Source organism: Peromyscus leucopus, chromosome 7 (assembly GCF_004664715.2).
Source record: "Peromyscus leucopus breed LL Stock chromosome 7, UCI_PerLeu_2.1, whole genome shotgun sequence".
NCBI classification, from domain to species: Eukaryota; Metazoa; Chordata; class Mammalia; order Rodentia; family Cricetidae; genus Peromyscus; species Peromyscus leucopus.
In genome coordinates this window covers 49,823,490-49,833,148 of record NC_051069.1, presented here as the reverse complement: position 1 = coordinate 49,833,148, position 9,659 = coordinate 49,823,490, and the positions used below count along the sequence as shown (strand labels likewise).

The window sequence follows — 9,659 nt, the reverse complement described above, 5'->3', positions numbered from 1 at the left end:
GGATCACTGGGTAAAGGTGCTTGCTGCCACACCTGAGTCTGTTGCTCAAGAACCACAGGACGGGAAGAGAATGACTCATACAACTGTCCTCTGTCCTCAGCACAATGTCACTTTCCTCGTACTAAATAAAGGTAATGAGACATTTCCAGAGAGGGTGAGTAGCTAATCATAGTGGCCCATGTCTGTGATCTCAGTACTTGGGAGGTGGAGGAGCAGGACGATGAGGAATCCATGGTCATCCTCAGCTACACAACAGGTTGGAATCCAGCCTGGGCTACATCAGCAGGAAGGGAGAAAGTGTGTGTGAGAGAGTTCTGGAATGGAGACAGATTCCATATTTAAAGAGTTTTCTGGGAGTCCGCTGAGAAGAAAACAGCATAGGTGAGCTGTGAGGAAAGAAAGGGAGTCACGTGAGCATCTGGAGAATGTGTGGATGTGTGGCAGTAAGAGAGTCACAGACATCGAGAGAGAGAGAGAAGAGAGGGGGGGGGAACCAGAGTATGTGGGGGGGGGCAGTAAGAATCCCAGGCTAAACAAGACAGCAGGTGCAAAGGTCCTGAGGTGAGCCCCATGCCTGACATATCCAAGAAAAAAAAACAAGGACGCCTGTGTTTGCTGGGACTCAGTGAATGAAGAGCAGAGAGAAGGAGGAGGCAGTCTGTGAGGTGGAGTGGCTGGTCACTGGTCACGGGGAGATCAGCCATGAGAATGCTCACTTGATCATAAAGCCTTTGTCTTGACTGACCAGAGCTGCTTGCAAAACTCACACACGTCATCCGTGGGGCCTGCGGGCCTTGAAACTTCCTGGCCTGTCAGGGAGGGAGCACAGTCTCAGGACCGCGGACAGCGCCTGGCTGACCTTGTCCTTGGTGCTGACTCAGAGGGCCGGCAATGGAGGGCCTTAAAGGTGGGAAGAGGGCCGTCCTGCAGGGACGCACATCACAAATGGACAACCTCAGGTAGAAGCGACAATTAACTTCTTCTGAGCTCTCCAGGGCTGGGAATTAATTGGTAGATCATTTGACTAGTGTGAGAGGCTGTGTTCCATCCCAGTGTATACTAATGTTTGTGGTCAGGCATGATGATGTATGCATGTAACCCAAACACCTGGGGGATGAAAGCAGCAGGATTCAACACTCAAGGCTGTTCTCGGCAACATAGTGAGTTGGAGGCCAGCCTGGGCCGCCTGAGCCAAGAAGACAAGACTGTGCGGGGGAGGGAGATGGCTCAGCGGCTCTCAGAGCTTCTTTGTGGCGAAGTCTGCTGACCTGTTTGCTCTCCAGAACCCAGGTAAAGGTGGAATGAGAGGCGGATAGACAAGTTGTTCTCTGACCTCCACATGCTTGCCATGGGATGACTCTCCAGTCATGCACTCACACGCACACAGATACACACACACAGATACTAATAACTGATGATGGTGAAAATTTAAAGATGTATTTATTTTATGAGTGCTCTGTCTGCATGTGCAACTTTATGCCAGAAGAGCACATCAGATCCCACTAGAGATGGTTGTGAGCCACCATGTGGTTGCTGGGAATTGAACTCAGGTCCTCTGGAAGAGCAGCCAGTGCTCTTAACCACTGAGCCATCTCTCCAGCCCGATGATGAAAATTTAAAAAGCTCTGGAGAGGCTGCTTTTCCGGAAGTCCTGGGTTTGATCCCCAGCACCTACAAAGTGGACTCACAACCATCTGTAAATCCATCCCAGGGGATTTGACGCCCTCTTCTGGCTTCTGGGGGCATCAGGCACATACATTGTGCACATACATGCAGGCAAAACTTACACACACACACTTACACTTTATGTATTTATTTATTTCCAGTCAGGGTCAGGGATGCATGTAGCTCAGTATTAGAATGTTTACTTGGCAAGTTGGGACCCTATGTTCAATCCCCAGTGCTGAGGGAAAGAGAGGAAGAAAAAGACGAAACCAACCAACCAACCAAAGACAGAGCTAGACAGAGTCCTTTGAGCCAACTCTTCTGGGCAAGGAGCAAGAAGAGCCTGTGCCTAGTGTGCTCCTGGGACCTGGGCTTCCGCACTTCGTGCTTTGCGCTGTCAGGCTGTGTGTCTGGGGCGGGGGTGGGAGGCTAAAGCAGCCTACTTCACAGAACAGTGTAACAGTGCTGAGGATGGATGGATGTTTGTGTGCGGAATGCCAATCACACAGCCATCTCAGTGTGTGTGTGTGTGTGTGTGTGTGTGTGTGTGTGTGTGTGTGTGTGTAAGGGACGGCATAGAGTGTGAAAATGGGGATACTGTATGGGATTTTTTGTGTCAGGGTTCAGCTGTGAGTGTGTGTATGGGGGGTAAATGAATGTCTGAAAAGGGAATATATGCAAAATGCCATGGTGGTGGTGGTGTGTGTGTGTGTGTATGTGCAGGGTGTAGGGGTGCCCAGCTGTGTGTGGGGGTGTACCGGGGGATGTTGTGGAGCTGTTTTCTGTCCCCAGAGGGAGAGAGTAAGCCGAGGAAATTGCGGTTCCGCCCTGTCCCTGGGTCTCCAGGCAACCGTACCACTTTGAAGTTACTAGGAGACAAGGTTTCCAGGGAAACAAAGGCTTGAGTGACAGCTCTAGAGCCAAGTCTGGGTGAAGAGACTGGCTGAGCAATCAGGATCTTGGTTCTCATTAATTCTTCCTTCCTTCATTCAGTGATTTAACAAGAATTGCAGTTCTCAGGACTAGGGAGATGGCTCAGTGGTTAAGAGCACTGACTGCTCTTCCAGGACCCAGGTTCAATTCCCAGCACCCACATGACAGCTCACACATGTCGGTGACTCCAAGATCTGACACCCTCACACAGACATGCATACAGGCAAAACACCAACACACATAAAATAAAAATAAATAATTAAAAAAGAATTTCAGTTCTCAGTGTGGTCAGCAGACTGTCATGAAGAAGCATCCAAGGCCCTCATTCTCTTAGCATAGCTTGTTCTCTCCACAGAAGCAATGTTCTCCCTCCCATCAACACAAGAAAGCACTAAGAAAGTCCCAGGCCAAGGAGGAAGTCAGATGGCAGGCCCCTTTAAGAACCCTCATAGAGGCAGCCTGGGAGAGGGCTCAGGATGTAAAGTCCTGGCTGTGCGGGCATTAACACCATGTAGACACAGTATCTGCATCCTGTGATGAGCTGGGGGTGGAGACAGGGTCCCCAGAAGCTCTGTCCTACACAACAGTGAACAACGTGAGTGAGGTGGAAGCTGGGGTTGGCCTGGTCCCACCTGCACACACCCACACACATAAAGATTGTAAAATAAAACAGAATCCGGGCCGGTGAGATGGCTGAGGTTCCTGCCACTAGTCCTGAAGATCTTTCATCCTGGGAAGCCACACGGTGAAAGAGAACTGCATCCCATCCCACAAGTTGTCCTCTGCACACATGCACACTGTGTCACTGGAGTACACACACACACCCCAACTAAATAAACGTAATAAACCCCTCATTGAGGGCTAGGGACGTGGCAGTTTGTAGCATGCTTGCTTAACATGTACAAAACCCTGAGTTTGAGCCACAGCCCTGCATTAACTTGGCATGCTAGCATAAGCCATCCTCAGAGTTCCAGACAAGTGTAAAATGTCCGGGGCCCTATTAAAAAAAAAAAAAAAATCTGAGTTCCGAGTCTGTAGCCCATATATAACACATTTCCATACTCAAGCATGCAGAGACAAACAGATGTCCCTTTCCATCTGTGAACTGTCCTTTGGTGACATCAGCGAATGATCACACCAACACATTGCAATGATCACAAGGACTCATAATACTCGTTTTGCAGGTGGGCAAGCTGAGGTTAGGAGTCTGGTTTTTATTATTATTTATTTTAAGGCAGGTGCTCACGTAGCTCAGGATGGCCGAAAACTTCAATATGTAGCTAAGGATGACCCACACACAGTATTTTTTTTTAAGATTTACTTTTACGTGTGCGCGCGCGCGTGCACGGCGGCGGCGCATGCATATATGCGTGCCTCGTGCCCGCGGAGGCCAGGAGAGGGCGTCGGATTCGCTGAGTCGGGAGTTAGGGACGGCTGTCAGTCACCTTGTGGGTGGTGGGAACTGAACCCGGGTCTTTCGGAATAACGGCTGAGCCACCCTCTCCAGCTCCGACCTGGAGGCCGGGCGCCTCTGGGGAGCGCGTTCGCACCCGCGACCTTCCTTTGACTCTGACCACGCGGCTTCCGGCAGCAGATGCCACGTTCCGTGCGTGGCCGAGAGTGAAGCTGTGAACTACAGCCAATGAGGCGCCGGTGGGGGCGGGCCCGGCGTGAGAACGCACCCCTGATTGGCCAGCGGGGCTCGGCAAATGGCGGAGGTGCTGAGGCGGGTGCTGGATGCAGGCCGCGCGGCCGGGCCCGGGGCGGATGGAGCGGCCGGGCCGCCTTTGCTGCTGCTAGGCGCTCCGCGCTCCGCGCAGACGTCGCTGCTGTTTGCGGCGGCCCTTGAGGCGGCGGGGGAAGGCCGCGGGCCTGTGCTCTTCCTGACGCGGAGGCCGCTTCAGAGCCTGCCGCTCAACACACCCGCGGCGCGGGACCACTGGCGGCTGCAGGTAAGCGGAGCGCTGGGTGTCGCCCAATGGCGGGATGGGTTGCGCATGAGTGACAGGTCGGCCGGCCAATGGCACATCACAGAGCCAATGTGGCCGCGGTGGATGGAGGAGGCGGAGTAGTTAGGTGGGGCGGGGCGGGGCGGGTCTAGTTAAGATTGAATGAAAGACCGTCCTGTGATCGGTCGGCGTTGGCCAGCGTGGGCGCCCAGGAGGCGGGGTCAGGGCAGAAACCCGGGTCTACAGTGCAGTTGGTTTCTTGTGGGAGCACGCACGCAGGCACGCACGCAGGCTCCCCCTTTTCCTCTCCCTCTCTCTCCCTCCCCCTCCCTTCTCTCTCTCCCTCCCTCCCTCTCTCTAATGACTTTTCCTGGGTTACATGAGACCCTGTATCAAAGAAAAAAAGAATCTTTCCTTAAATAACCTTGGGCAGTGATACATGCTGCAGGAGGGCAGGTGAGAAAGACGGGCAGAGAACATGTGAGCCCGCGCTGCACCCTGGAACTTTGTGGGGCATGAGAGCCTGGGCTGGGAAAGTATGCTGGAGTCATGGCCCCCATAGTGGGGAGCATTGGCCCCCTATATCAAATCTTGCCTTCTCCTGTCTTCTAGAAGATTCGATTCCAGTACCCATCCTCAGTTCCAGAGCTTCTCCAGCTGCTGGCCTCTGCCCACGAGGCCCCCGGGCCTGCGCCATCCCTTCTGCTGCTGGACGGCCTGGAAGAATACCTGGCAGAGGATTCGGGGGCCCAGGAGGCCGCCTACGTGGCTGCATTGCTTCTGGATACTGCTGCCTACTTTAGCGGCCGTCTGGGAGCCAGTGGCAGCTGTGGGCTTGTGGTGGCCCTTGAGACCCCAAAAGAAGGAGACGATGATGCCCCACATCTGACGTTGCTTCAGCGGTATTTCCCTGCACGGTGCTGGCTGCAGCCAGATGCCCTAGGCTTGGGACGGCAGCACTGCCTTCGAGCCAGCCTGGAGTCGGGCCAGCTGAGCCCCAGGATGGAGTGGTCAGTGACCTTCTTACCCAATGGAGAGATGACAGTCACCCCCTGGCCTCCACAGGCGTCAAAGCCCAGCCCAGATAAAACAAGTCCAAGTGCTGGAAGCCAGTCATTAACTTTGGTGTGCGACAGCCTCTCTGGTCCTCAGTTTCCCTTAGATAGCATACTTACTTCAGAGACAGGCGCTGATTCAAAGACCTGAAAAGTGTAGGTTTTTTTCTTTGTAAACTAGGTTGTTGGGGGCTGGCAAGGTGACTGGGTAGTTAAGGGGCCTTGCCAACAAGCATGATGGCCTGGCTTTGATTCCTGGGACCCACATGGTAGAAATCTTGACCTGACTCCTGCAGGTTGTCCTCTGACCTCCACATTTGGGTAGAGGCACACACCTGCCCTCCATGCTAATAATAATAAATAATAAAGGGCTGGAGACATGGCTTAGAGGTTAAGAGCACTGACTACTCTTCCAGAGGTCCTGAGTTCAATTCCCAGCACCCACATGGTGGCTCACAACCATCTGTAACGAGATCTGGTGCCCTCTTCTGACCTGCAGTCATACATGCTGTATATATAATAAATAAATAAATAAATTTTTAAAAAAAATAATAAATAATAAAACCTTTAAAATAAGTAAATATCGTTATCGGAGGCTTCCTTTGCCCACTGGCCATGAGATTCTGCCGTGTTTCCTGGCTCATTTCTTTTTACCTGTTTCATTCTTTGCCCAGATAAGGTCTCGTGTAATTCAGGTTAGTCTCAGACTAAATACCTAGCTGAGGCTGTCCTTGAACTCCTAATATCTTTTTTTTTAAACATTTATTTATTTTATGTAGATGACTGCTCTGTCTGCATATACAACTTTATGCTGGAAGAGGGCATCAGATTCTACTAGAGAAGGTTGTGAGCCACCATGTGGGTGCTGGGAATTGAACTCAGGACCTCTGGAAGAGCAGCCAGTGCTCTTAACCGCTGAGCCATCTCTCCAGCCTGAACTCCTGATATCTTGAGGGCAGGGCTTGTGGAGTGTGCTCCCATACTTGGTTCCTCTTGTATATCCATGGGGGGCTGTATCCCAGTTACCTCAGCTTGTATACTGTTAGGGACCTAGTCCTAGGCATGACCTTACACATGCATTTAGGGTATACAGTTGGGAGTGGAATGACTCTGTATAGAGTTTGCATGCATTTAGCTTTCTTTTTTTTTTTTTTTTTTTGGTTTTTCGAGACAGGGTTTCTCTGTGTAGCTTTGCACCTTTTCCTGGGACTCACTTGGTAGCCCAGACTGGCCTCGAACTCACAGAGATCCGCCTGCCTCTGCCTCCCGAGTGCTGGGATTAAAGGCGTGCGCCACCACCGCCCGGCGCATTTAGCTTTCTTAAGACATACATTTTAAAGTCACTAAACTGAATTTGAGCATGGTGGTATGGTAAGCCCAGCTTTGGGGCGTAGAGGTAGGCGGTCACAGTGCAAGGTTGTCCTTGGCTACAGAAGGTGTTGGAAGCCACTCTGGCCTACACTAGACCCTGTATCAAAAAACCAAAGTGGGTCAGGCCTTTAATCCTAGCACAGGAGCAGGCAGATCTGTCTGTATGTGTTTTAAGAACAGCCTGGTCTTTATGGAATGTTCCAGGCCAACCAGGACTACATAGTGATGCTCTCTTTCTTTTTCTTTTTCCTCTCCTTTTTTTTCTTTTCTTTTCTCTTTCTTTTTCCATTTTTTTTCTCCTTTTTTCTTCTTTTTTCTTTTTCTCCTATTCGTCTTTTTCTTTTTTTTCCTTCGTTTCCTTCCTCTTTCTTTTCATCATCACTCTCCTCGTCTCACTCTATTCTTCATCTTCTTTTTTTTCTTCTTTTGATTTATTTCTTTTTTTTTTCTTTCCTTTCCTCCTTATCTCTCTCTTTTCTTTTCCTTTTTTTTTTCTTTCTTCTTTTCTCATTCTCATTACTCATCTCTTTTTTTTCTTTTTCCTTTTCTCTTCTCTGCTCTTCAGTATTTCCTCTTTTCTTTTCCTTTCTTCTTTCTCTTCATTTATTCTCTTTTTTCTTCACTCCTCTTCTTCCTATTTTCTTCTTCATTCTTTCTATTTATCCTTTCATCTATCTCTTTTTTCCTTATCCTATTCCTCTTCTCTTTTTCTTCTTCTTGTTCTTTTTTAACTTCCTTTTAGTTCATGACCTTATCTCATGGATTCTATATACCTAGCTTGGGGCTGTCCTTTTTGACTCCTTATCTTTTTTTTTTTTTTTTTTTCATTTTTTTTTTTTATGTAGTTTGCATCTTTGCTTTTTTTTTTTTTTTTTTTCTTCTGCTTCTTTTCCTGGACAGGCTCATTTCTCTGTGTTATTGCTTTGCCACCATTTTCCTGGGATTAACTCGACCTCTGGTAGACCAGCCATGCCTCTTAACTCCTGAGCCATCTCCCGCCTGACCTCTGATAATCCTTCGCGCAGGCTTTGAGTGATTCCCATAATTTTGGTTCCTCTTTATTTCCTGCTACTATCACCTGTTCACCTCCGCTTGCTATCTTTTCTTTCTTCCTACATGACCTTACCACATCATTTTATACAGTTCTAGCTTAACTGACTCTTTGAGCCTTTTGCTATGCATTTAGCCTTTCTTTTTTTTTTTTTTTTTGCTCTTTTCCAAGTGCACAGGTTTCTCTTGTAAGCTTTACACATATTTTCCTGGACTCCACTTCTTGGTACCTCATGACCCCTTGCTACTCACAGAGATCCACCCCCCTCCTACTGCCTCACCTTTCCTATCTAAGGCGTGCGCACCATCTTGCCCTCCTGTATTTGCTTCTTTAAACATCATTATTAGGGAGCTGGAGAGAAGGCTCCGTGGCTAAGCATTCTCCCTCAGGACCAGGGCTCAGTTCCCAGCATCCATGCCAGACACAACCATTAGCAACTACAGCTCTAGGGGATTCGATGCCCTCCTTTCAGCCTCTTTGGGCACTAGACATGAAGTGAACACGTGTGAGCAGAACACTCTTACACATGAAATAAAAGTCCATAAATTTTTTTTTTTGTTTTTTGTTTTTTTCAAGACAGAGTTTCTCTGTGTAGTTTTGGTGCCTGTCCTGGATCTCACTCTGTAGACCAGGCTGGCCTTGAACTCACAGAGATCTGCCTGGCTCTGCCTCCCCAGTGCTGGGATTAAAGGCATGTGCCACCACTGCCCGGCCTAGGTACATAAATCTTAAAAAAAAAAAAAAAAAAAAAAAAAAAAATCTTGGAGGTAAGCTCAAGCCCCAGGGTGTAGTAAATAATTCACTCTGCAATGGAAGCTCCTTAAGCTCAGAAGTCAACATCTCAGAGGCTTCAGGAAGTCCCTGAAACGCTCAGACAAGCTGAGCTACTTGGAAAGGACGCTCTCCATGTGCAGCTGTCTGCAGGCTGTGCAGCATGCTCAGGTTCCCAGCTTTGGGAGATGTCGCCATGCTGGTGATGCAGCTGAGTCATTTCCACTCCTGCAAGTAACCCCTCACCCATATTCCTGTGCATAGCTCCAGTAAAACCCATCGGTTCGCCAAACTGGACTTTGGTGGCGTGTGTACTTTGATCTGTCATAGGTTTTCTATCTGGGGTGAGTAGACATTGATTCCTGTCCCCAGGAGCAGCGTCACAGAAGTGGACGAGGCACTGAGTTTCAGGCGGCTCGTGTTGGCAGCTAGCAAAACGTACCCTGACTGTCATGGTCCCTCTTCACGTCGCCAGATCCGAAATCTCAATCTTAGCTCAAAGACTTCAGCTGTTTTCCCATGGTCTAGATCCAGGGAAAGGTGGGATTTGAGGGTGTTTACGGAGGCCGTGGCAGAGGGCAGAGGGCATGCCTGCCGTGTATGAAGCTCAAGTTCAGTCCGCAGCACCACATTAACTCCACATGGTGGGACAAGCCTGCAGTCCAAGCACTTGTGAGGTAGAGGCTGGAGCATCACGAGTTCCAGGTCACCTTCAGCTACCATGTCTCAAACGACTAAAATAAGGGCTAGCCAGAGAACTCTGAGAGTAAAAGCACTTCCCATGCAAGCCTGGAACTCGTAAGAAATGAACAAAAAACCAGGTTGTGGTGTGAGGTCTGATCCAGCAATCCAGAGGCAGAGATC

At 49.5% G+C, this 9,659-nt stretch overlaps 1 protein-coding gene across 3 annotated transcripts; it reads left to right on the top strand.

Moving 5' to 3' along the window:
• The first annotated feature begins 4,305 nt into the window (after positions 1-4,305).
• On the top strand, positions 4,306-6,024 carry Swsap1 (SWIM-type zinc finger 7 associated protein 1). Of its 3 annotated transcripts, none has more exons than XM_037207681.1 (2): positions 4,306-4,550; positions 5,163-6,024. In XM_037207681.1, the coding sequence occupies exons 1-2, from the start codon at positions 4,308-4,310 to the stop codon at positions 5,751-5,753; spliced, it is 834 nt and encodes a 277-aa protein (XP_037063576.1). In that variant the 5' UTR covers positions 4,306-4,307; the 3' UTR covers positions 5,754-6,024. The 3 variants fall into 3 exon arrangements, 2 of the variants coding, with proteins under 2 accessions (XP_037063576.1, XP_028728339.1); XM_028872506.2 differs by having other exon boundaries at positions 5,160-6,024; XR_005091990.1 differs by lacking the exon at positions 4,306-4,550 and adding an exon at positions 4,886-5,003 and having other exon boundaries at positions 5,160-5,251.
• Positions 6,025-9,659: the final 3,635 nt, after the last annotated feature.